This window comes from Fulmarus glacialis, unplaced genomic scaffold (genome assembly GCF_000690835.1).
Source record: "Fulmarus glacialis isolate BGI_N327 unplaced genomic scaffold, ASM69083v1 scaffold8813, whole genome shotgun sequence".
In the NCBI taxonomy this organism is placed as follows: Eukaryota; Metazoa; Chordata; class Aves; order Procellariiformes; family Procellariidae; genus Fulmarus; species Fulmarus glacialis.
Window position 1 is genome coordinate 4,082 of NW_009204842.1, and position 27,940 is coordinate 32,021.

A 27,940-nucleotide genomic window follows, 5' to 3' on the forward strand; every position below is an offset into this window, starting at 1 on the left:
ATCCTTGTTGGGCATCTATAAACAGGGGGATTCTGATCTGTGACGAGTGCTGTAGTGTTCATCGAAGTTTGGGGCGTCATATCTCTCAAGTGAGACATCTCAAGCATACACCATGGCCTCCAACACTGCTGCAGGTAAAAAGTAAAACTGTGTCTTCCTTCATTAAAACTAGATATATTAACTTTTTAAACATTTTTTATGGAATTTAAATCACTAAGCTTTTGTTTGAGAGGAGCTGGTCCTTTTAAGCTTTCTTTTTCTAAGTTAGTCTCCTTTTATTTCTCTTGTTTTGCCATGATGGACCACTAAAATCAGGATTGTCTATGCCTTTTTAATTTGATACCTTTGTTTTGGAAGGCCACCTTCAACTTTTCTTTCAGACTTCTGCAATGCATCTGCTTCAACCTAAATTTTCAATATATAGCAAGCCTCTCTTTTCAGTAGAGCTGCTGTTGAGAAGAGTGGAGAATTTTAAGGGGGTTCTTACTACATTCCACATAATAACCTCCTAGGCATGTGCCTGGTTCTGATATCCCAGCAGGTTATGGATGCTGGCACGCAGAATAAGAATTTCTGTTGGCTTGCTGTTCGCTTGAAAATAATTACAGATATTTGATTAGTCAGTCTGTGCAGCTAGCAGCAAAATTTCTTTACTGCCTGTTTGTATACATTTTGGATTTCAGATGGTTGAAACACTGTACAATAATGGTGCTAACTCCATATGGGAACATTCATTGCTGGACCCTGCCTCTGTTATGAGTGGAAGGCGCAAAGCTAGCCCACAGGATAAAGTGCAGTAAGTGGAAAATTACAAAATTTTTGTTTTTGTAGAAGTATGATTATTTTATTCAGCAGTGACAGAGGCAGCAAGGTATCCATGGGAACATGTGTATATTTTGTTGCTGGAAGAGAACAGGAGTAAACTAGTTATTTGTTCACTCTTTTTTTTTTTTTTTTTTTTAATTGCCAATGATTAATTTTTTAAAATTTATTGCAAAAATGGAAATACATTGCTTGAATTCTCTGAACTATTGATTCCTGACTTCTAGCTTTGAATAATGAGGACCTTTACTTGTACTTGAATCAAAAGACTGTTAATTCTCATGCCACGTGCTTCAGTTAACTGAATGCTACTAATGAGATTGAGTTTGATTGATGAATTAAAAAAAAATTGAGAGAAGATTTCTGTCACTGAATATGGTGCTTCATTTTAAAATGTAAATAACTGCATATAGTAAGTGTAGATCTTAAGTTGGCATAATTTTAAGTTCTATGTTTAATTTTAAGAAATATACACTACATCTTAGAGTATGCAGATACTTTGATGTTTGTAGGCACTATATAATTAGACAATCTGCACTGGGTTGTTTTTTTAATGAAAATATTTTTCTATGTCCAATTTTGCTACTAGTAGCATGCAAAGATCTAATGCAATCATCACTTGTGAATTTTCCTTTTTCTAGAGCATCTATATTATTGTGAAAGCACTAATTTATTTTCTTTCCCTTCTGTTGCTTGGGTTTCTCTTTACAGTCCCAATAAAGCAGAATTCATTAGAGCTAAATATCAAATGTTAGCATTTGTTCATCGCTTGCCATGCCGTGAAGATGACAGTGTTACTGCCAAAGATCTTAGTAAGGTTAGTATGTTTTTTCTGGCAGTCTGCAGAAGCTACAACTTCTGTGTAACAGAACAGTGAAATCTGACTGAATGAAATTAGTTGCTTTTGACTTGAGATAATAGTGCTGAAGAACAGCAATAGTGACATCAACAAATACGGCTTGACTTCAACTTGAAGCCACTTTTTTTGGGTAATATATATGGATACTGGAGATGAGGATGGTTGAGTGGCATCAATTTAGGTTAACTTGGAGAAAAACATTTACACAAAACAGCTGTAGCAAGAATTCTTGTATACCTGTTTCTAAAAGCATGGCTGAAAAAACAAATGATGAGTCACAGTTACTGCCGCTGTATTAAGTACAATCCTGCTTCTTTTTCAGCAACTCCATTCCAGTGTAAGGACAGGGAATCTGGAGACATGTTTGCGATTACTCTCCTTAGGAGCTCAAGCCAACTTCTTTCATCCTGTATGAATGCTTTTTTCATTATTTTGATATACAATAAATTCTTACAGTTCATAATATTTGTACTGATTTCAGCTGATACACATTATATTTCAATCTTCTACTCAGACCTGTTGATTAAGTAGATATTTTTCTTAATAACTTGTAGGAGAAAGGAAACACCCCGCTCCATGTTGCTGCTAAGGCAGGGCAGACTTTACAAGCAGAATTATTAGCCGTTTATGGTGCTGATCCTGGCACGCAAGATTCCAATGGGAAAACTCCAGTTGACTATGCAAGGTAGAAGGCTCTTATATATGTGATGCTCTTATATATTAACTGATGTTTGTAAATCATGTGATGAACCTGCTTAGATATGTTTCTGTCCTGAAAATAATTTGACCGTTAAATGCCAATAAGTACTTTTTCCAGAAAGAGCGAATGCATAAAGAGTATAAATAAGCATTTTCATCATTTCATAGCCTGTATTCTCCTGGGCGTTTGAGACAACAGTTGTGATCCCAATGAAATAGGCTGTGTCAATCTAGCAGAATCACAGAAAAGTAAGCTGAGGAGAAGAGTTTCTGCAAGTTCAGCAAGCTGAGTAAACTCCAGGACTGTGGATTAACTGGGGAACTGCTGTAGGAAAGGGCTGGACTGCACAGATGGGTCAGGGAGCAGGGCGTGGAACCAGGCTTTTTAGTGGCAGTGAACTGTTAGGTGCATCCAGTTGCAGAACTGCACCCTCGGGAAAGCTTACCTTTAGAAAGGCTCTAGGCTTCCCAAGGGCAGACAACGTTCATGTCAGGAAAGATTAAACATGAATATCTCTGTTGATCAGTTGGGCAGTAATGAGGCACTGCAAGATTTGCAGCACAGCACTGAAGATTTTTTGTGTTTATATGCAAAATTGGACGTTACTGATCAGCTAGAAGCTGCACATTTGTGTAAATAAAACCTCCTCATCACTCTGATTGCTTTTGAATTGAGGCCATACGTGGGATCTGAAGACTGAATAAATTCACTTGGTTGCAGAACACAGTATGCCAGAATATTTCTATTTCTCAAAGCTATTAATTAAATGTGAAGTTGGGTGAATTTGTTGCATGAGCTCAGGAACTGTCTAGGAAATTGTAAATAACATGTTCAAAATAGCCTATATAATCTGGTTTTTTTCTACAGCAAAGCAGTAGGCAAAGGTTTTCAGAGTTTTCACTGACTCATTTTGGGGAGTTTGTAAAAGTTTATCTATAGCTTTTTGCCCACTGGAACATACTGTTGAAAATCCTGCTGTGAGTCTGTGCTCTTTTGATACACTCAAACATGTGCAGCATTGAACACTGGCTTGTACTATATCTGTTTCTCTAACCATTTTAAAATTTTGTGTGTGTCTCAGAATGAATAACTAATGTAACTTGTGTGTGTGTAAACCAGGCAAGGTGGGCATCATGAACTGGCAGAGCGCCTGGTGGAAATTCAGTATGAACTCACAGACAGGTTAGCTTTCTATCTCTGTGGCAGGAAACCAGGTAAGTAGAAAAAACTACACTCCGAGATCTTTCAGTGTTAATTATAGGACAGTTCAAACTACGGTATATGATGTTTGTGTCAGTGTAACTACACTTTTTATATGCATTGCAAATACTCTAACATTATATAAATTATACAGGAAGAACTAGAGAAGGTTAGTGATTATGCATATGAATGCATTTATTAATGATAATGCATTTAAAATTCAGATAAAACTGCAGGAGTTTAAGTATACCTAAATTAAAAATTAAGTTCCTTTCTGTTTTTCCACAAATATGTGTTCTATAAATAGAATACCCCTGAAAGTGTGGAGAAACCTACACATAAGATCAGATGAGTACTGTTTAACTTCAAGGAGTGAATTGCAGGGAAAATATAAATTCTGTGAATGTTGAATAGTCTGCAGGAGATACCGTAGAAACTCTTCTAAGCAGTTTCTTCTCATTGAAATGGAAAAGCAGGGGAGTATTCAATTAAGTGGGTAGCTTTTGAACTCAAGCACACCTAAAAATTTTTAGCCATTAGGTGCCATAAAGGCATCTATGTTAGTACTTAACTTTTTTTTTAATGGAATTTTAATACAGTTGATAAGCCTTAATTGGAATCTTTGGTAACACTAGCAAATTGTGATAGGAACCTTCTTTTAAGACTTGCTAGCTTCCTATGATTGAAAATTGAGTAATTACACGCAAGATAAATTATTCTATATTTGCCTGTTGCATATATTCTTGGGTTTCTCATTACTATGTCTTTTAGTAAAACTGAACACCAGCTGTATATCCTGATAACATTTAAAACTATAGTCCAGTAACAACCTATTAAAGTACAATTTGTTTTCAACTCTAGAGCATAAAAATGGACAGCACTTTGTTATACCTCAGATGGCAGACAGGTAAGCTGCTGATTCCATGGCATGTCTGAAAACATCAAAATAAAAAAACCCCTAATAATTAAGTTCCCTTTCCTTTCTGAAACAACTTTTAAGCCTGTTGTCATTCTAACTTTTTAGTGTGTGCCTTTATCAATCTTGGAAGCTTTTTTTTTTTTAGAAAGAATGTTGGCATTTACACAAAATCAGAAAATGATAGAAGTTGACTGTATTTGTTAAAATGCAGGGGGAAGGTGAGACAACTATATTAAGGGAACAGGTATGGGGATTCCTGGGAAACAGATTTTGTAAATAATGAAAGGACCAATTGAGTTAGTTTCCTGATACAGCATTTTGAAACTAATACTTGCAAGAAGGCTGCATTTTTCTCTGAAAATATTTGTACTTCTAATCATCTGAGTGCTTTTAACTTTTGTAACGAATCCATGAAATCGTATTTGTATAAAACATACCGAGTATTAATCATAAGTCCCTATTTTTCTTTTATTGCTATGCAATTGGAAATAAGACGGCTGTAAGTAAACTGTTGTTCAACTTATTACTTGCAAAATTTCTATGAAAAACTGTAATAAAATAAAAATTGTAGAAAGTATGTAATAGTTGGTAAAATAGTGTTAACATCTGTAATTTTTTTAGATATGCTGTGTTTAGCTATTGGATAAAGTACTGTGCGTTTTCAATGCACAGTATTTTGCAGAGCGGCGTAAGTATCATTTGCCTCATTACACTGAGAAGGAAGTTGACGTGCAGAGAAAATTACTTGTTGAAAGATGCTGCTCAGATTGCAGAGCCTGCAGTACAGCCTGACTGTCTTAGCTCTGCCTGATGTCCTCCGCTGGTCTTTTTTTGGTTTTTTTTTTTTTCTTTCTTTCTTGTCTAGGTGACTGCCTACACAAACTCTCTGTGATGTCAGTTAATCATACAGAGGTTTTATTTGGGCCTTTCCCTCCTTGTAGGTCAGGGGAGTCTTCCCCAGGTGGTATAAATATGGACTCAAAACTTGTCAGCTTCCTGATCTGTGACTTTTATGATAAATTCTGTTGAACTGCACAATCTTCATCTTGTGCCTCATGTTCAAGGCTGGAAACGAGTAGAAGAGATTATTTCTTAATCAGTACAGAATAATTTTAAGCATGGCCCTATCACTGTAGCCATTTGCCAGCCTGATGGTCACCTACCTCCTGCAAAGTCCAGTGGAACAAATCCTGTGTGTTTTCTGTGGACTCGAGTTTTGGTCAGAATGATCATATCGTTCAGATTCCTTACAGAAAACATTTTGTTGCGCTACAGCTGGATGGCTTCTTGAGCTATGCAAATGTGGATGTTCATATTCTTTTGTTTTAAATTTAAGATTGTTGTTTAGAAAAGCTTAAGACTATACTAATTGGTGTATTAGCAATACTAGTAAGATCAATGTGTTAAAAACTATATTAAAAATACTGAAATATTAAGGAGTTTCAAATAAAAGTGACATTTTAATCATTGAATTATTGAAACGTAGAATTTGTGTTTAGACAAGCTGTTAAGTGCTGCAGATGTAATGATCACTTTTTGTTTTCATAGCAGTCTAGATTTATCAGAACTTGCAAAAGCAGCGAAGAAGAAGCTTCAATCTGTAAGTAAAACTTCCAGTGTGTGCTGTGTGACACATCTTTGTCTAGACGTGGCAAACTCTGCACTTCATCTTTCACGCTGGTTTCAGCTGCTATTAATTCCTGCATAAATAAATGTCAACTCTGTAGCAAGTTAAAAGTCTGGAGAAAAACATAAAAATAGGCAGAAATGGAGGAGCAGAGATGATGACAAATCCATCATGGAGAACACATACTTGTTGGTCTTTTTTAGGGTAGTATCTCTAGGTCTGTGTCCCCAGTTCAGAACCTTAAACTTTGTTGTTTGTCTTGCTGTCATGTGTTTTATATAAATCTGTTTGTTAAATGTTACTATTTGCCTTTAACTTTCTGGAAAGTCAGAATAGTGCATTACTGTCTGCTAATTAGTTGATAGTAATGCCAGCTCACTAGTTTTACTGAAGTGTTGGTGACCAAATCCTTGTACAAGTTAGAGTGGGGATATGTTTTCCCTCTACTTAAAGCTTTTAGCAAACTTTAGCTTTTTAAGCAAATTGTATCAAAGGATAAAAATTTTGCAGTTGGGGAAAGAACAATCCTGGTGATACTCTTCTATTCAACAATGTCCATTTTTCTGTAAAGGTAATGCTATTGGTCATGAAAATTTCAGCTAAGCAAGCCAGCATGTGTAGAACTGGTATTCGAATAGTAATCAATACAAACCAAACATGAATCCTCCTTTAGAAGTGGCTTTCTGCTGTTAACATGCTGTTAGTAGCTACTTTAAATGCATAGCTAGCTAGAAGTAGATGGATTCCTGCATTGTATTTTTGCAAGTTGTGGTGGGTTGACCCTGGCCAGCAGCCCAGCACCAACACAGTCCCCCCAGCAGGAGTGGGGAGAGCACAGGAAGAGCAGAAGTAACTCATAGGTTGAGTGAAATGCAGTTTAATAGGTGAAGGAAAGAGGAAAAAAAACAAGTGCGGCAAACGAAATCGCTCAACACCTCCCACAGGCAGACCGCTGCCCAGCCAGTCTCTGCACAGCCTCCTTGGTAGCCCAAAACAAAACTACTTCTTCCTCCACCCCAGTTTTTATTGCTGAGCATGCCATGGTACGGTATGGCATATCCCTTTGGCGGATTCACATCAGCTGTCCTGGCTGTGTCTCCTCCCAGCTTCATGCCCACCCTGAGCCTACTTGCTGCTGGGTGGTGGGATGGGCAGAGTGGGGGAAAAAAGAAAATGCCTTGATGTTGTGCAAGCACTGTTCAGCGGTAACCAAAACAAGCTAGTGCTATCAACACTGTTTCAGCCACAAATCCAAAACACAGCAAGCACTCTGTGGGCTACTATGAAGAAAGTTAATTCCATCCCAGCCAGACCCAGTACACAAGTAAACATACTGCCTTTATCTGGGTTCAGGAATGATGGCAGTTGCTCTTTGATTAAGAATTTAGGACTCAAACTCTGGAAAAAGCAGGACTGGTTTTCCTGTAAATAAAGCTAAAGTCTAGAAAAAGTGTTAGGTTTTTCACCCTTTTTAGTATAGCTTGTCCCAGAGAAGGAAAATCAGCCATCTATTCAGGCTTGCTTACACTGTCAGTTAGTTACCAAGTCTGGTACCCATTACTAATGTTAATACACTGTACGTCGGTAAGTGAAACATCCACAAAGCCCTGTGACATCTTAATTTCATGTCTGATCTTCCAACAGCTCACTTCTTCGTAACACAAGTATCTCTCTTGAACCATCCACTGTAGGAACACAGTTTGAAACACCCAAGTGTTTTGTGAGTCTTCACTGTTCAGTTAAGCCCACATCTACAGTGGCATTTGGATACCTAATGCCCACAGTAGGTCTGCTTCACCCCAAATACACAAGGTCTTTTTGTGATCGGATAGGAGAGGAAAAAAATCCATTAACCAGTAAAGGAAAAGTGTAGAACAGTATTGTTGTCTCTGTATCTAGCAATTGAGTGGTCATATATGTCTGCTTAATGGATTACTTTACTATGCAGGCTGAGAAACAAGCAATTACATAGGCTGAAAAGCAGCCAAGCAGAGTTGTGCTCTTATATTTTCTATGTTATAGAGGTCTTACTAGGTTTTGTTTGTTTTCAAGCTGTAATTATTCTCTCCTACCCTTAGCTAAGCAACCACTTATTTGAAGAACTTGCCATGGATGTGTATGATGAAGTTGACAGGAGGGAAACAGACGCAGGTGAATGAGGCTTTCCAGAATGTGTATAAAACAAATTTGAATTGTTACATTATATGCAAGATGCCAGTGCAAGCATATGGTTCTGTTTAAAGTACTTTTGTATTCAGTAATTACTGATAATGGTAGTTTCTTTGTCTTGCATTGTCTGAAGGTGATGTTGAAAATTGAAAAAAATCCTATGTTTTTTACAAATTTTTTTCTGGGGGAAAAAAGCCTTTCTTTGAGTTGATTGTGTTTGTGTTTGAAATAGTTGTCTTTTATTCTTTGACAAGAAACACTGTCAAATAGTACAGGAAGGTTATTCCCTTTTTTTTTTTTTTTTTTCTTTTCCTTCCCTCGAGCAGTTTGGCTTGCTACTCAGAATCATAGTACACTTGTGACAGAGACCACAGTGGTCCCTTTTCTTCCCGTAAATCCTGAATATTCCTCAACCAGGAATCAGGTATGCAATCTTCTTAATACTGTAAAACTGTTTTTATTTAATAGGCCAGGTATTCTAAGTAATACTGCTTTACTGTACTTCATTACTGTAGAAGAGTTGCATCTACTTGTAAAGAGGTTAAAATAGTTTCACATTTCCCCTGCCCTGGAGTGTGCAGCTGGATAATTTAAATCACACTTTTTGCAATAAATGTAATTAAACAATCAACTCACTGTAAGTGCTATAGTCTTAGTTTTACCTGACAACTCTGCTGTTCATCTAATACATGATGTACTTTTTTGGTTTTTCTGCATTATTCTGTAATTTAGGGAAGACAGAAACTGGCTCGATTTAATGCCCATGAATTTGCTACGCTAGTTATAGATATTTTAAGTGATGCCAAACGTAGACAACAGGGGAATCCTCTCACTGGTTCAAAAGGTGGGTATACTTTTGGTTGTCGGCTCTTCTATATGCAGTTTTTCAGTAGTTTAATCAATACCATAGCCTCATTCAGAAGTACTGTATGAATGAAGAGAGAGATTTATACTGTTTTTATAAATGATAAGAAGTAAATCATGTGGATAGCAGGCTATTGACAACATGCATTAGACCACCAAAATAATGCCCAAGTACAGGAGATTTGTCTGTTAAGATTGGTATTTGTAATACAATTAAATCAAGTGGGATGTGTGCAATTCAGGAACATCTTTTTATGGTGGTTGTGATTTTTATGATAACTTGGTAAAATTTTCCAGAATACTGCTGTACGGTTTTAGAGTGATACTTCTTTTGATTGGCAGCTAGGATAATGTCAGTGTTTTAGATGCTGGCTTTCCTGGCTGCTCTATACATGCAGGACTTTGCTGTAATTTAGGTGCTCTTGAACTTATTGCTGATTTGCCTAAAAATGTTTACTTTCTGTATTTCTTGAGCATGATCGATACCAAAGAATACAAATACCTATGCCAACAACCAGGCAGAGCCATAGTTCTAGCCATGATGGTATGAAACAACATCTGAACACCAGTTCTCCCTCTGGAGAGAAAATACAAAAAATCTTTTCTAACTTCTAATTTTTGCCTATATTTTTCATTTGAATGTTGACATCCATTTGTCCAGTGTAGTCTGTTTTGGGTTTCTTTTTCCTTACGTGAATTTTATTAAGCTGCTAAAGCATGATTCTCACCACTTACTTTAACTTGTCTGAACACTTACAATGAAAAGACAAAACCATAAAACTTCGATGTTTTGGACAGTAATAATCCATACCTATTAGGTGGATCTAAATTAATTTTTTGAACTGGGCTACTCAAATGATACTTTATTATGCCATGTCTTGTATTGTCTCTCTGATTGAAGATCTTTTCCGATTTTTTTTTTTTCTAATTACTTTAAAGTATGCACTTCCATCTCTTCTCCAAACTTACTAGTACGTTTTTAAATGGTATATGTTGATCTACAGAAAATGTGGAACTGATACTCAAATCAATCAGCAGTCAACATAGTAGTGAAAGTCAGGATAATGACCAGCCTGATTATGACAGCGTTGCTTCAGATGAAGATACAGATCTGGAAACAAATGCAGCTAAATCAAACAGACAGAAGGTAGGTTTGAAATACTTATACACACACCAAATTTTATTCATAAAGGTAATCTGCAGTGAATCTTTCCCCTTGTGAGGGGATTTAACATGCATAAATGATCAGAAAATGAATATTTTAATTCATTTTCAAATTCATTTCAGAATCATGCCTCAGTCCATGAACTTTAACAAAATTAAGTGTTGTGACTTAAGGAATTTTTATTATAAATAAAATCCACCTCTAGAAAAGTAATGTGCGCCATTGTGCATGTCTGGAGTTAAGGTATAGATCTAATTGCACAGATGAAATAATTGGATCTATCAAAACATTCTTAATCAGTGATTCCATGGTATATCACAAACATTTACCGCTTCCTACTGAAGAAATATTTACAGCAGACCAATAGTGACTAAGTGTTTTAAACCATTCCTGAAAATAATGCAGCATGGTAAAAAAGGGGCAGTACACCTAGTAGTTCTAGTTTAATCTTCCCTGGTAGCATGCACACTGAATATTTAGTAATCTGTCTTTTATGAGTTTCCAGTTCTTTATTGCATATTTTTTAAAAAAATCCTTACGAAAGAGTATTGTGTCAGTGAAATGCTGAGACAAATGTTTTTGTGCGTAGAGGAGCTAAGAGTTGATTGACGTAAAATTTTTTTTGTATTGGACTAAAATTATTTTTATGAATGGATCTTATTAATTTGAACTTAATTTGAACCATGATTCCTTTAAAGTAAGTACATGAAAAGCTGTCAAAATCTCAGTCTTGTTTTCTTTTGGTAGTCTGTGTCTCAAAGGTGTAAGTGTTGTTCTCTTACTGTTCATAGAGCCTGGATTCAGACTTGTCAGATGGACCAGTGACAGCCCAAGAATATATGCAAGTTAAAAATGCATTGGTGGCTTCCGAGGTAAAGATTCAGCAGTTAATGAAAGTGAACGTCAACTTGAGTGATGAGCTGCGAATCATGCAGAAAAAGGTAACAGGCACAATAGTGTAACCCCTTCATCTCTTGATGTATTTTAAGTTGATCAGTGTAAAACTGCTGAAACTGAAGATGCAATAACCCAATATTAGGATAGTAAGAAAACTTATTTTAAAATGGAGCTGCTTTGGAATCAGATATGAGACTATAAATGTATATGTGCAGCACATGCTTTAAATGTTTTTTTGTGGGGATGATGATGATCTGCTTAGTTCACTTGGACTAAGTTTTCCAAGTGACAAGACAGTTGTTGCAAGTCTTGTATGTTTTTGCTGTCTTGCTTCAAGATAAGCAGTTTTCAACAATGAGGAAGTAAGTGCTAGCACACATCTTACGTGTGTGCACATATCTATATAATATACTTCCAACTTTTCTGATAAATATGTTGGGTCTTTTTCCATTAATAAGTCTAGGTGGAATGAAGGGAAATTAAAATCCCAATCCAGTTTGGCAGTAGAAAATAATCTGAAATGTGGCAATACAATATAAAATTCTTGTATACCAGGAGGCCAAGATTTATTTGCTTGCATTTCAATGTGTGGGAAATAGCACATAAAAGATACAGTGATAAACTCAATTACTGCTTTAAACCTTCAGCGTGGGTTTTGTCTAGACGAGGATAATGTAGAGGTATCTCATTTACAATATGAGTTACTATGTATAGATAGTCTTATACAAACAGAAAACTGAACGTTTTTGCTAAAATCCTGAATGTAAAGCTCCAAAAACCCAGTTTGGAAGCCACACCTTCTAATCCTTATATAAACAAATCAACAGTTTGTTGAATGCTTTGCCAGTGCTCTGGTAAATAGAGATTTTTGTGGGGTAAAGGAGAATTTATATCTGTATTAAGTTCACTATTCTGTCTGTCATGCTAGCTAGAAAGGGCTGCTGCTTCCTCAAATTAATTCCTTTACCTAGTGTTAAAAATCCTGTTTTCCAAATAATTACAATACTGCAACACTTATAGTCTCCCTGTAAGCTCTCTCCCTGTAGAGAAAGTTGTTCAAGCTGTGCTCCTGCAGAGGTGAGCCTGTGGTGAGAGCTTGTTTCCCCGTTGTTTTGGGGAAAAGAGGCTGATGCTTTGGAGAGTGGTGAGAACTGTTGAGCTCTTAAGCATCTGAGGCCAAGCTAAGTCAGCAGATTTGAATATCCTTGGCTGTTCAGTGCCATCCTTCTGTTACAATTGTGTTCAGCCTTTCAGATCTATTGGAATGGTGGATACTCAGAGGAACCTAAGAGATCTCAGGGTATTTCCTTGGTCTTCTAACAGCTTGTGCTGGTTAAGCATTTCTCTGTATCAAATTGCATTAACTTTTCACTTATATTGAGTTTCTTTAAACAGATACAGTCTATTTAGGGTAAAAAAGAAACTGTTTAGGGCCTATGAATTAATGAGACTTCAGTATATATATGTGATGTAGCAGAAGAGAGATCATTGTTGTGCTGCAGTTGAACTTGTTTTGAAAAATGGCGTAGCCAGGGCTCGCTCACCTTGAAGATGAGTTGCACTAATTTTATGTCCTGATGATGTATGTAGCTATGGGGCTTCTTTAACTTGGTGTTTAGTGGCTCTGGATTGGTAAAGAATCGATATAGCTGTGCGTCATTGCAGAATGCAGGATGGGAGGAAGGGGTAACAGCTCTCTTAGCTCTAAGCTACTGGGAACTTCAGTACAATATGGGAATTCTCTGCTGGGTTATTTGTGGCAAGACACCAATATATTTGTACTACTTCAGCAATTCTAATGCAATAGATGTCATTCAAGAGTCTCTCTTTTTTTTTTCCCCCTTTTTTTTTGGTTTTTTGCTTTCTAAGCAAGGGCTTAGAAGGTCATAAACTAAAAAAATCTGTCCACTTTATGTATCACCTTACTAGCCACCTGCGTATCTAATCTTTTGCATGGCAATTACTAAGCAAAAGATGCTAATTAAAGAAGAGGCAAAGCTGCACTTGATGAATGCCACTTTAGAGTAGGTTCTTCCTAAATAAAAATGAAAATAGTTCTGTTGCTTTAATGGGCATTCTAATGGAAAAAGTTGTGGTTTTTATGCCTGCAGATGTTTTTAGGTGCATATAGGTGGTTGAGAGTTTGGTCTGAGTTTACATTGGCTGTTGGCTAAAACTGCACCAAAAGCACGTTTTAAAATATGGAAGAAGTTTGGAAGAAGGAGGCTATAAAGCTGACCTATTTAATTGCCTCTAATGTCAAACTTTAAAGGGGAAGCTTGGCTCCTGGCTGATCCTCAAATCTTAAGACTTGATGCATCTTACTACAGAGCACACAAAGTGGGGAGAAAAAGCATAAATTATCTTGATAGAAGTCTGTACCTTCGATTTAGGGTTCTGGGAAGTGCTCTAGGCAAAATAGGATTTTTTGGTAGAGGTAATGTTCTTGAAGGTTCATATGGTGCAAAGTAAATGCAAGTAGTAAATACGCAATTTCCTGTTTAAAAGGGCATCAACTATACTCAATTATTGTTAGAGAATTGCTGATACTGACTTTTTTGACATCTTTTCTTTATGATGTGTTAATATAGCAAACTTACTGTGAGTAACTCCACAAAAAAGATCAGAATCGGTGCATTTTTATTATCCATCAAATACATAATAATAAAAACTTTAAAATTATTTCTTGTTGGCTTCTTAGAAAGCAGTAGCTGATACTTAATTTTCATAAGCTAAACTCTCTTCTTGCTTTGCAGAGCAAGCTCTAGTTTTCTGTGCGCTGCCTCTGGTGTCTATGCTGTAGTTTTGGCATTTTCAGATTTCATAGGCCTTGTGTTAAAGTCCTCTTCTAAGTTCTTGTATCGACTGCTGAAGTGGATCACTTTGCTTGAAAAACTGTTTCGTTGGCAGTCCTTCCCCCCCACAACCTCATTATATTACACAATTCATGTGCCAGTACAGCCAGGCTGGAAGAAATGGATTGTGTGTTTTAACTACAACAGCCAATTTTAAGATCTAATTTAGCTTGCATCCCAGCAAAAAGTGCTGGAAATCAGCACATAAATATTTCCAGATCTGGAACGTAGATGTTTCTATGCTTATACTAAGCAAGTCAAGTAGATTTTGAAAAAGAAATCGAACCCCAACTAGTAACTGGGTTTCCTGGTAAAGCTGACAAGCGTGTATTGTATAGTCAGTTTGCTTTTGACGCTTGCTATTGGAAAAACAAAGTCCCACTGCTAAACATTTCTTTCAGCTTCAAACGCTACAGAGTGAGAATACGAACCTCAGAAGACAGGCCACAACCAATATATATCAGGTCCAAACTGGTTCTGAATACACAGACCCTACCAACAATTCTTCTTTAAAGCGGCGACCATCTGCACGGGGTAGCAGACCCATGTCCATGTATGAGACTGGATCAGGTCAGAAACCCTACCTCCCCATGGGAGAGGTCACATACCCAGAAGAAAGCATAACAAGACTGCAGCCTTTCCCTTCACATGTAAGTAAAACTGCTGGTGCTTCTGCATTTCCTCTTACATTCAGCTTTTCTGTCTATTCCAACTATGCTCATTTACCAAAGCTGCTCAACTGTCTGCTTCAGAGTGAATTTGAACTGTAAAAATTGTTAATGTTTGCTGTATTAACATGTCTGCAGGAGCTTGATGTTTTGAAAAGTAAAAGCTATAACAATTCTGGAATATGTAAACTGGAGCTTTTGGCTTCTGCTCAGCTGTTCTTTTAACCACAATATATATGGGACAATATTTTTTAGGCACGTATTTAACATTTGTGGATTTGTTTCAATATGTTTCCCTGTTGGTAGCACTGTCTTGTATTTCCTTCCAGATGAATAATTAAGCCCTTTAAAACATATTTGGAAGTTAACAGGTTTTTTGCCTGGCATGAGGGAGGGCAAATGTTCCATGCACATTCCAAAGAAGACAGTTGAGTGCACCAGGGAATCAGTGCAGAAATTGGTATGCTGGATTTCCCCCCCTCTTCAATTAAATTAATAAGAAATTCAAACTATGGAATCTGGGTCATTTTAAATTATAATGGCATGTTGATATATAGGCAGTTCTGGCAGCAAGAAATGTCAGAATTCTTTTGTATGTGGCAGTGTTTGCAAAACATGACAGTGCTTTGTATAGGTCCTTTGGTCATTTGGTTTGAAATTTGGTTAGAAGTAGCAGTTCTGAAGCATTAATTTGTTATGTGGAGTTAGTTAATTTGGTATTATGGTGAATGTATTTTATTCTCTGTGGAATTCAGCACCTCTGGAATATCAATATTAGAATTAACATGAAGTCAATTGTATTTTGAAAGAATTAAGTCCGCTCAGGCTTAGCCAAATTCTCAAAATCATTCTTGCTTTATGTCATCTCCATGGTTTTAAGAATGTTCCTTTATTTCAGTTAAGAGTTTATTTGTGTTTTGGTTTTCCCGAGTGTTTTTCTCTTTCCCATTTTTAGATCGGGAGGAGTGCGTTTGTGACCTCCTCTTCATCTCTACCTTCCTTCCCCTCCACGCTTTCCTGGTCAAGGGATGAAAGCACACGAAGGGTTAAGTACCTTCCCAATTGGTCTTTTACCTGGAGGAGGTGGCAATCTCCCTAGAAGCCATTATGCCTCTGTCTTCTCCCCTCTTATGCTGACTAGCTTTCATGCTTGCACGAAGCAGTATTTCATCACTTTCCATTTCTTCTGCCACATGCTGTGGATACTTGCTTTTCTCTAACTTCACAACAGCTAAAATCTTTAGCATTTAACACTATGCACAGTTACTCCATATCACTTGTTCAAGTGCGTAACACTGAAAACAGCCAGAAGACAAGTTGGTTGCTGTTTGGAAAGTAATTTGGCAGGCACTCACTGATATTCCATACGCCAATATATAACTCTTCCTCCTGACTAAAATGCACTGCATGAGGCATATGAAGCTCACTGGGTTCAAGCTTTCTTTGGGGGCTGCCAGTTTGCACCAATCCAAATTGGTACTGATTGACCGTTTATCTTACAGATGTTCATTAGTTTGTTTGAAATGAGTTCTTTAAGCATGCAGATAGCCATTCATATTGCCCACCGATGCATTTAGTATCAGCTAGCCTGCTTTCTGCTCACCTTGATAGACAAAAGACTGGTCATGGGAATTGTTTTTAGCAAGATTCCTTTCAGGCCAAGATTAAAGACACTGAAAAAGTATAAAGGAAGCTTATATTGGTGTTCCATCAGGATCTACAAAACTTTGTTCTTAGGAAAAAAATTGCAGTGTTACCAAGAAACATTAAATGCATTCTGTAAGCTTGTGTTATTCCAAAGACACTATCTGCTGTGGCCTCATATGTGAGCTATTAGCTATTTGGAGAAGCCTTGTCCAGCTTCTTAAACTTTTTTTAAACACTGTTCTCTTTTTGGAGTGGGACACTTAAATCTAGTCTTACTTCTAGCAAATGAATTTGAGTGAGCATAAAATGCCACCTTGCAAAAGGACATATTTAGCAGGGCAAACAGTTTGATAGACTAGTCTGTCCATTACAGCTTCTTTTTAGACTCTGTTTTATTTGGGATCCTTGAACTAATTGCAAGTTACATATTCAAAAGAAGGGAAAAGCACATTGCATTTGCTGCTTTAGAATAACATCCATTTTTGGCTATGAAGGGGCTGTGACTGAAGTAATGGACCCTGAGCAGGTCCTGAGTCATGTGTCACAGACTAATGAATGCTGAAGATGAAAACCCGTAGCTTTTACGCCGCTGTTTGACGAGCCTGAGCCTACCAGCTTGCACTGCTTGCAGAAAGTAACCCTCTGTCATCAGAATGAGTTGATCACATTTCGAGGTCTTGCTCCGACTAAACCTCTTTAACTTTGAAGCAAATATCGATGCAAGGTCCTTTGGGTGGTTTTTAGATGTTTATGTGTCATTTCTTAGAAAATAATGAGTAGCTTATACCCATTGTTGTATCGTGTTCAAGATTGAGGCTTTGCTTATTTCTGTGTTAAAACAAGACTTTCTGAGAGTAAACTTGAGAGAAGTATTTGTATTTCTTTGTAAGACTTAAATGATTTTGAAAAGATCTTACAAGAAAAGTTCTCTCTTTTTGCTCTGCTTTTCCTGTGTGGTTATAATGAAATCATACTGTCACATTCTGTTTTTTGGGCAAGCATTGCAGAGTCTCTAATCAAATTTTACTATATAATACTAAATTTTTTAAAAAACAAGTCTGTGGGTTTAGATTTTGAATGGTCATACTCTGACCTCTTCCTGCCAGGATAAAGAACCTGCTTTTTAAATTCTTGTGTCCCCATTTTATTTTGACCGTACAGCGTTTGGACATATCAGTCAAGAAAATGTTAGATTTGCAAGTAGGGCTAGATGATAAAACTTACAAGGGAGTATCCTGCTTGGTCAAATGCAAATCTAGGTTTGGCTGCAGCTGATATCAGTCCTGTGTAGTACTAGAAACTTGCAGAGGTTTTGTTTGTTTTTATTGTACACTGATTCTAAACTATATTACTGATTCCATAATATCCTATTCTTGTAATTCAATGTTGTCATTTGTATTTCTTACCATAGCATAGAGCTTTGCCACAAATTGTATTGTTCTCCTCTATACGTCTGGGAGAGGGGAAGGGTCAGACCCTACATATAATAGTTTCATATCTTCAAAATATGTGTCACTTTTACAATTGATCTTTACTAGCTATCCTGAGAGGTGAGTGTTCAAAAAAATGCTTGTTTTTCCTTCTGTGCGAAGTAACTTCAAAATGGATGGAAAGTGTTCATACTCCAGGTGCTTCAGAGTTAAGAATTGTTGGTTTTAACATTAGATCAGTGCTTAACAAACGTACTGGATCTTAACCAATGAAAACCAACTCCTAGTCACATTTTGGTCTGTCCTCAAGGTAGAAGTATTATTTCCTAAGTGTATGGATCAGGGATGCAAATTGAAGGTGTCCCTTACAGTCTAACACTTGAAATTCCCTCATCTTAACTTCAGAGTTTCTGTAAAGCTCCAAGGCTGGTTCTTCAACGGAGATTGCGAAGGACCCTATTATGTGAGCAGTGTCTGTGACTAAGGCAGGAGCTGATGCAGAGGCTGGGCCATACGTGGAGTGAGACTGATGTGGCGTACTTGCAGATGGACGAGCTGCAGTAGGCACTTCTGATGAGCTTTGCAATTTTTAAGACTGGAGTAGGCAGGGTGTGTGGTGATCCTGGGGCCTGGCTGTAGATGGGAGTGTACCTCAGGGGCTTCAAACTGCAAATTCATGTGAACTGCAGAGATTGGCCTGACAGTGGGTATTCGTAGCATAAACCTCCAGGATGTTGTATTGCCTGGGCATAAAATATCCAAGAAGGCTAAATCAGGTCAGAGAAGGGAGCCTAGCTCTCTATATGAAAGTCTACTTTGAATCTCCTGCTGACAGAGTGGGCTGTATGTTAGGATCTGCAGGGAGAGCACTCTTGAGCTGTCATGGTGCAAGTATGCTTATTTGTGTTAGCAGCCCTCTGAGAGCGTGAAAAAAAAAAAAGCTGAAAAGGAGTTTAGGAAAAAATCCTGAGCATCATCCTTGCCCACGGATTGGATGCTTTACTGGGAGGTGCAGAACTGGTCTGTATGGGAGTAGGAGGTGGTGAACGTTCTGCCGCTACACCTGGGAGGAAGTGCATGTGCTCAGAGGCAGGGAATGGGCGGCACTCTGGTTCCCGGTGTGCACACAGTCACTGTGTATCTCCCCAGAGAATGCCACGTGAAGGGGAGAGCAGGAAAATACTGGGCCTCTGACTCTGTTTATGGCCTCCACCTTCTGGAGCAGCATTCTGCAGCTGGGCCTTCCTGTGCTCGCTCCGGCCTCCACTCTGCAGTGGGCCTCCCACGCTTGGTTCAGCCTCCCAATCTAGGTTTGGCCTCCTGCTCTGTAATGGGCCTCCATTCTGAGTTCAGAGTCACAGGCTCAGTTCACCCTCCACTCCACTGTGTGCCTCCCACTCAGCTGTGGGCCTTCACTCTGGGTTCGGCCTCCGCTGTGGATTTGGCTTCTAAGCTCATTTTGGTATCCCACTCTTTATTCATTCTTTACTCTGGGTTCAGACTCCTGGTTGGATCAGCCTCCCACTTTGCAATGGGCCTCCCACGCTCGGTCTGGCCTCCACTTCCTTCTGTGCCTACAATGCTCGCTCTGGCATTCATTGCCTTGTGTGCCTCCTGCCCTCCTTTTGGCCTCTGCTTTGGAATTGGCCTACCACCCTCCTTTTGACACGAATTCTTCAGTGGCCCTCTACTCTTGTGGCCACAACTCTCACTTATTTGGCCTCCCAACCTTGTTTTGGTTGCCAATCTGCAATGGACCTCAACTCTCCCCGTTTCAGCCTCCCACCCCTGTTTTGGCCTCCAATCCTCAACGGGCCTTAACTGTCCTCATTTTGGCCTCCTACCCTTGTTTCAGCCTCCAGTCTTCAATGGGCTCCAAATCTCATCAGTTCAGCTTCCTACATGCCCTTTGGCCTCCACTCCACAATGGGCCTCCTGCCATCATTTCAGTCTCCTGTCTTTATTTTGGCTTTCACACTGCAATAGTCCTCAACCCTTGTTTTGGCCTCCTATTCTGCAGTGGGTGGACTTCCCAGGGTCAGCCTCTGCTCTGTGGTCAGACCCCCATGCTTGATTTGGCCTCTACTCTGTCATGGGCCTTCCTACACTTGGTTCAGCCTCGCACCTTGTGCTGGGCCTCAATTCTCGTTTCAGCCTCCCATGCTCGGTTTGATTTCCACTCTGTGTTCAGCCTCCCTCGCTGTGTCTGGCCTCTAGTCTGCTGTGGGCCTCTGGCTCTTGGTCTGGCCTCTTTCTCCCTGGTGGTTCTGCCCTCTCCGTTTGGCCTCTGCTCCCCTGCGGGCCTCCCCCTCCGAGCCCACATGGCAGTTTCAGCGGCAGGGGAAGGACGCCGTGCTGTGGCTGTCTGTCCCGCCCTGCTGGGTGACAGGACAGGGCCCTCGCTTCGGGGCTGGTGGGGCCGTGCCGTGCCAGCAGCGCCCGGGGCCTCGGGTGCAAGCTGGCAGCAGGAGCCCGGCACAGGGTGAGGGGGCACACCGGCTCCAGGGTAGCGGCTGGTGCAGGGGCTGTTGTGCTAAAGAGCAAGCCCGCGTACGCAGGACGTGGCGCTGGCACAGCTCAGGGCTCTTCTTTCCTACACAGCGCTGAAATAAATCTGTATTCGTTGCAGGCCTCGAAGCTGGAGAAGCAGAGCAGCGTGTCTGAGAGCGACTACGACAACCCCACCGCCTCTCTGGAGCTGGAGGAGACAGGGTAGGTGGTGTGACGCACAGCTGATGGCGCGGTGACGCTGAGCTGACAGCACAGCTCCGCGCTGTTGGAGGACAGGGAGTTGCGTAAGCAGCCAGTTCCATCCCACAGGGCCGACCTCTGCTTTGTTCCTTTGCAGATCAGGCAGGAAAGGCCGGCAGAGGAGTGTCATTTGGCAGGGGGAGGGATCCATCCCTGAAGACGCCGACACAACCCCCAGCTCCAGTTTGCCCAGCACAGAAGACGTGATTCGGAAAACTGAGCAGATCACTAAGAATATTCAGGAGCTGCTGCGAGCAGCGCAAGAGAACAAGCATGACAGGTAAGGCATGAGTGCTGGAAAAGTTCTGGAGTTTGCAAGAAAATGAAGAAAATTCTTCAGGTGTTTGCAGAAGTACAGCTGCCACCAGCCGTGTTAGTACTGGAGATGCCGGTTTCACACCTACAAAACGTGTAGGTCCGTGGTGTTTCCTGGTGTGCTGGGCCTAGTGCCACAGGGTGAGCGGGGACGAGTGACCAGCACAGGCAGTGGGAACACACGTGCCCGTCCAAAAAGCCGGCGCAGCCCTCTGCAAGTGGGTTCTGGCTGCAGCACTGCCCGCTGCCTGCCGCCTGCCTGCCCTGCCCGCAACTGGCACAGGGATGGGGAGCACTGGGGAGCAAAGCGCCCGTGAAGTCCTGCTGCAAAATGAGTCTTGTTTTAGATAGAAATCAAACATGTTGCAGAGAACCTGGCATAAGTTTCTCTTGGATCTTCAGACCTCCATGTCCCTAGGTAAGGACCCCTTGCAGAAGTGTGATAGTAACACCAAGTCTGGTTTCAGGAAAAAATTGCAAAGGCAGGGAGAATTTGGTTTTCCTACTGAAATATTAGTGCAGATTACATACCAGCAAAAGCTATTTTGAACTATTGGGTTTAGACACAGACATAGCTAGGTAGGCAGGAGACTGTTCATCGGCACGTCAGGTAGCACGCAGCTTCAGCTCCCTCGGGGAACTCCTGGCCCAACTGAACAATTAATTTTCAGAATAGCCGTGAGTGAGTAAAAGTGATACTGCCCTTGAGTGATCATCAGGTGGTGCTACTGCACAGCTCTTTTAGAAGACTGTCAATAAGAGTTACGTCTTCCCAGGTATGAACATGTTCTAGGTCTGGAACAGCTTTGGTCTCTGGAAAATCTGAACTTGCAGGCTGGCAGGTCTTACATTCTGCCTCCTGTCCCAAGTTCTGTGCCCATCTTTGCCTGTGAGAAGCGGCTGGCGATTTATGTTAAGCCCTCACTTCCTGCCTTGCTGAGAGAAGTGCACAACAATGGGGCCACTTTTGTTCTGTGTTTTTTCCTTCTTGTACTTTTCTATTTTTAGAAGGGACAGTGCACAGCCTCTCCTCCTCACGCTGAATGGCGAGTTCTAACGTGTTTGTGCTGAGCTCGTTGCCCTTGTCTGTAACCTTTTCCACTGCAATCCCTTGTTGCTTGTTTCTCACAGAGAAGCAACAGTAAGAGAAGCTTTAAATGAGCTTGGTTTTTATGTATATCACAGTTTACAGTATTTGAATTCTATTTTTTTAAAAATCATTGAAAGAAACAATGCAGCCTACCTAGCTTTTGCTGTTAAATTGAGTAGATTTTTAAACAACCTGTTACGTTCTTTTTTTGTTTTCTCTTCTGCACCATGCATGGAGTGGGGTGTTTGCCAGTACTTAAATGAGTCTAATCTTGCAAAACACTGAACTATGAAGCTGCTGTTCTTTGTTTTCCTATTCCCTGGCTTTGTCTCAGTGGGCTGAGAACTGCACAGCCTGGGGCACGCAGGAGATGGAATAGGCTTGTTCCACCATTTTCTTCTTGCAATAGGGTAACACTTCCTTAACAAAATGACATACTTAGGGATGTAATAATACATCTTCCAAGCTAGTGCTGGGAACGTTGTAAATAAAAACCACGCGCTGCATAGATAATCGGAGAGTAATAAAATGATGCAAGACTATCATCTATTAATGAAACACCTTCTTCCTTTTTTTTCTCGCTTTCTTCCGTTCCTTTTCCTGTGCTCAACTGGCCGAGTAGACCGTTAGAGCGTGCGGGCATGCTCAAGCTCAGACATAGCCTCGGCTGCTTCAGCACGCTGGTTCCCTGGGCTGAGAGAGCTCCCCTGCAGCCTCTGACCATCCAGCAGCCCGGTCCTGCCTCCTGGTACTCTGGCCTCTGTCCCTGCCTCCCAGGCACAGTGTCCTTTCTCTTTCTCTCTGCTGCCTCTGGGGGTCGTTGAAGGCTATGCATGAAATGCTTTGGATGATAACGAAACTGCAGATAGCTAGTACAGAGGATACTACCCGTTCAGTCGAAGCTCCCGGTATTGATTTGATGTGGAACAGAATCACAGCCTGGAACTGTAACTGTCTCTAGTGTAAAAGATCCTCCTGTTTCTGTTCTGTTTATAGTCCATCGACATAAGTTAAATTGTGACAACTAACAGCACAACATGTGGTTGCTGCTTCTGCGCACTGTTGTAAGAGTAGCAGAAGTTTCACGGTTCCCAAGATGCAACGTTCACACCTGACAGCTCGCCCTCAACTGTTTATACAGCTGGCGTTTCAAATGAGATCATTTGTATCTTGAACCAATGAAAAAAGATGTGTGTTTATATAGTATCTTCCAACCTGACCAAAATATTGTTTATTAATGCCTAAAATAAAAATGAAATTTAAGTGAGATGTTCTTTAAAACAGAACTTCCCAAGTTCTAACCCCAGGTGTTATTGCCAGTGACAAATATACCAGGATTGGAGGAAGAGATTACCACAAGTTACTGCTAATGATGGATTCTTTTTTCCAAGCTGTCACTACTTGAATATCTTCCTGATGTCTTACTGGAATGTCTGTAAACTCAACAAATGTGTCAGCTTATTTCATGAGCTTACAGTGAGTGTTTAGACTATAAAATAAAGCCATTCCTCCAAGACACACCGTAAACTTTGTAGCTAACCTAGAGAACATATTGTGAAATATGTGTCGTTAATCTTGGTCTCTTTCATTCAAGTAATTCTTAGGGCTTTCTCTCCTTGTTAGTGGAGGGTTTCATCAGCAAACTGGCTTTTTAATGAGGTAAGGTGCTGTTCAGTGTGGCTTGCAGGGAGCAAATTAATTGTTAACTCAATAGCAGAATGGGAATTACAGTGAACTTGGAAGACCTCTCTCCACTTTTAGTTTATTTGGAAGAACTCATGTGATTTGAGATGTACGGAAATACTCATTTTTAAAGCAATTTTCCTGCATTGCCAAAATGACCCCAGTGTGTTGCTTCTTTCTCAGTGCATTTGCAAGTGACCTATTTTTGCACCTTTGGTATTGCAAGATGACTGCATAAATAATGACTGGGGGGTGGGGAACTGGTTTTTGGGGTTTTTTTGCTTGAAAGGGCAATGATCTACCATAATCTACAGATGCTGAATATTTTTCTTGAATGCTGTTGCTTTGTGATTTTTGAGATTCTCTTGCTTAAAGATTGAATCATGTTAACTAACTTATGCTAAAATTGAGTCTGTGAAGCATAAACCCGACTCTTTTGAAATTAGACTTTTGACAGACCACCCTAACACAGCACTTCACGGCAGCTTATGGTAAATAGTTTTAAGATCTATTTCTAACAGACCAATTTTCATTTGGTATATAAATCAGAAGTGAAATCTGTGAGGACTAATGGAATCTGCCTTTGTTTTATTAGCTAACAACAGAATTACTGAATATTTAGCCTAAAACTCACACACTGTGAAAGTAGTTGGTAGTTTGGAGATGCATGCATCCGTAAGCTGCTGTGTGAGAATTGTTCCTTGTCTGTTTACTGCGTATGAATTCATCCGAGAAGGCATCTTGGTGTTCTTAAGTTACCTTCATATGATGTTTTACCTTTAGTTAAACTTTACCAAAAAAGCAAGGTATGAATTCTGTACTGGAAGTTTGGCATACCCCATTCTCAGGAGGTGTCTAACCTTCCAATCTGTGAAATGAAAAAGTGGAAATATGTGCATGGTGCTGCATTCCTGGCTTCAACTGATAATTAATTGATACAAGGATGGAAATAAATCTCCTTGGAATCAAGGTGTGTCCTCAATGTGCATCTCTGCGACAAACTAAAGCTTCCAGCCCGGCTGCTGACCCGGAGAGGCACGTGTTTGTTACAGAGATCGCTCGGAGTTTAGCTCAGAATCGATGGGTTAAAAGCTTACGGAGGTCAGGCTCTAGGTCTTGCTGCCACGTGTTTTGAATACAGTTTTTTGGGTTTACGGTATTTTGGTAACTTAGGTACAAAGTGGTTTTTTTAAAGGCTTCTACGTTGTAACTTACATATGGAAAAGAAGTGCAGAAAAATTGCATTGCTTCAGAGGTGCAGACAAATCCTATAAATATGAACTCTTGGCTGTTAAATTATTTTTAAGAGTTTAGATGGCCAAAATTCAAATCTGAAACATAAAATCAATTGAAATACCTTTGGGGGTTTTTTAACTTTTCTTCAGAGATTACTGAATATTTTTAGCTGCTTAGATCCTTAGCGGTTTAAAAACTTTCTTTTAGAAGACTGATTTTGCAGTCTCTTGGCTTATGCAGAAAGAGCTTTTTTGAAACAAATGGATAGAGATTTCCGTAAAATGGCAGCAAGCTAAACTTACTCAGATCCCACATACAAAGTGGGTTTTAATCCACTTTTGATTGTCAACACTGCACTGAGGAAAAAAGTTGCTTTTTTTCCAAAGCACCTCTGTGTCACCGGATTTTGTTTAAATATTTTCAAACTGCAGAACCTTACTTTGTGCGTGACTCACATGAACCAGTTTGCTTGGGCATGCTGTCCCACATGTAACAATAATATGTCGTTGTGCATACACCAAACAGAAAGAGCTGAGCGATTTTCTGTACGATTTGGAGACGAATTCTAGTGTTTGAATAGTTGGGTTCGGGGGAGGTTAGGAAATGCGAGCGTATGAATTAATGTGCAGTTAATATTCATAGACACATTTCCATAATTGCATACAAATTGAGACTTTTTCTGACAATGTTTGGTATAATAGGTGTGGACAGTTATTCCTTCAAACAAACTTTGATCAAAGGGTAATGAAAACTTAAATTTTGTACTGTTGGTTAAGTTCTTGCTTTTTCTGAAGTCACGTAGTTATATACAGACTGGTGCTGCAGTGTGCTGGGGAACGCTGAGGAGACATCGGGAGTCACCACATGGTGTGTTGCACTACCTCCTTCAGTTGCATTCAGTGCAGCCTACAAAGATATTTTTAGAATATATATGGGGTTTTTGTTACTCAGTTGCTTTTAGAATAATAGCCACTGACTAGTGAAATTCAAGAGGAAAGGGAGTCTTTGCATAATGAGTAATACATTGCATCTTTTTGCAGCTATATACCATGCTCCGAGAGAATACATGTGGCAGTAACGGAAATGGCAGCCTTGTTCCCAAAAGTAAGTACCTTTCAGAATTGAAATGTTTTTGGCCTCGTTCCTCGTTAGTAGATTTCCCTTCAGTAAATGAAAACCAAAAGCCAAAGGTAGGGCGAAATGACTAGGTGTTATTGTCAAATCTTGTATCTTTGTATTTATTAGCATGCCAGTTGGGAAGGACTAATTTGTGAATCCAGGCCTTTAATTTTACTCTTGAACTTAAAACTCTAAGAATTGCACACAGTTCCTCCAAAACTGGAGGCTACTTGCATCTAGCTTGAGTAGTCATGTGGTTGTATGGGAATTTTGCTAGACTCGTCCCCCTCAAGGTTCTGGTTGAATGGGTGAATGCCGTTGCCTGGATTTCTTACTTGCAGGTTATGTTTAGATCTGTTACCCATCTACCAAAGCAATCTGTTTCTTCACAGCAAATTTTAGGGAGGGAAATCTCCGTGATTACGTTTTTGTAAAGTCTTACCTACCTCTATAAAACTGCAAGGAAAATCTAATGCTGTTGTGTGTACCTGAATGGATTGTCTTGTACATGCTGTACCCTGATGTCAGCCAGGACATGGGCTGGGTAGCAGTAAACGGGTACTAGAAAATTTGTGTGAGTAACCTCCTAAATGAGAGCATGAAGCAGTATTCCCTGCATGCTGCCTGGCAGCAGTTTGAAATGTTCCTGAGATGAGAGAGGAGAAATTGCAGGAACTTGTTTCATCCACCCCTACCCCACGTCTCTGCAGTGATGTCTTATAACGTCTCCTACAGCACAGAGCAGTCCGTGCAGAAAGCAGGGCCCTAGCAGGAGACGTTTTGTATTAAAGAACACTTGTGAACCACTACCAGCTAATTAAAAGCGATCCTAAAACAGTTTTGTTGTTCTGTCGAGTTCAACTTCTATTCTCCTTTCTCAGAAACCCAAATCTGAACTGGTAAGGACTTCTTTGCGTCTGCTGACATCTAGTGCCTACAGACTCCAATCCGAGTGCAAAAAAACCCTTCCCGTGGAGACCTGCCCTACCACAGACATCCAGCTGGTCACGCAGCAAGTTATCCAGTGCGCCTACGACATCGCCAAGGCTGCTAAACAGCTGGTTACCATCACAACCAAAGAGAACAACAACTGAGTCACACTTGGCTTTTTAGTCTTGTTTTTTAAAGGTTGAATTTCAAATATAGGTGTGGAACTATTCAAATTTTTATGAAAAAAACTAAAGGGGTAAGAAACTTTTTTTTAAAACTCAGTATTATTTTTGCATGTTTTCTAACAATTTTATGATTAATTTAACCCACTGCCTTATTTTGTGCCTGTGTTGCCAGTTTAGTTACAGATAATAGCATGTTGCGAATAGCTGTTGAGCCATTATCACGTACCAGCGTTGTATCAAGCTCTTGCTAGATGTTTCCCTGGGGCCACGTTCTGCTTTCAGATACTGCTTGCAAAAACTGCCGCTGAAGTCAGCTGCACGTATCGGAGGGCAGAATCTCGCCTCTGCTCTGTCTGTCCTGGAGTCTCATGTGCCCTGGTGCCGCTGACTGAGAAACCTGCAGCGAAACAGGCTCTGAAGGCTCCAGGACCGTAACTGCCACCCAGCAGGAAGAAGGTTGTAGTCCCGATAATGGAGTACAAGCCGAATATTATCTGTTCCCATATCAACTGTTGTGCAATAATATGTTTTTAGTCTGCTAAAACAATAGTAGTTGTGGGCATCCGAGCTTATTACATGTAACTATACAAGGTCTTTGTCACTTTATCTGTTTTGGAAGGAATTTGAAACTTAATAGTTATTTCTTTTAGTTGTCACTATGCCATTAATATATATGTTTGATGTTACTTTAGGGCATTAGTGGTTAAAATATTATCCTTTGTTTCTGATTTAATAATTCATTCTTAAGTTTCCTACAGAATTTTACTGTCATCTTCAAGGCACCATCTTGTTTGCAGCAGCATTGCTCA

The 27,940-nt window shown here is 39.9% G+C and overlaps 1 protein-coding gene across 1 annotated transcript; it reads left to right on the top strand.

Annotated features, from left to right (window-relative positions):
* On the top strand, positions 1 to 27,936 carry GIT2 (G protein-coupled receptor kinase interacting ArfGAP 2; the record flags this gene model as incomplete). The annotated part of the gene is made up of 19 exons (XM_009575146.1): positions 1 to 134; positions 684 to 796; positions 1,534 to 1,639; positions 2,004 to 2,090; positions 2,236 to 2,366; positions 3,501 to 3,595; positions 4,443 to 4,488; positions 6,049 to 6,100; positions 8,206 to 8,278; positions 8,623 to 8,720; positions 9,029 to 9,140; positions 10,165 to 10,307; positions 11,117 to 11,266; positions 14,479 to 14,727; positions 15,701 to 15,790; positions 20,452 to 20,534; positions 20,671 to 20,853; positions 25,938 to 26,001; positions 26,898 to 27,936. Coding segments are annotated over 19 exons (2,222 nt in total), but the record flags the coding sequence as incomplete, so codon positions are not given.
* Positions 27,937 to 27,940: the final 4 nt, after the last annotated feature.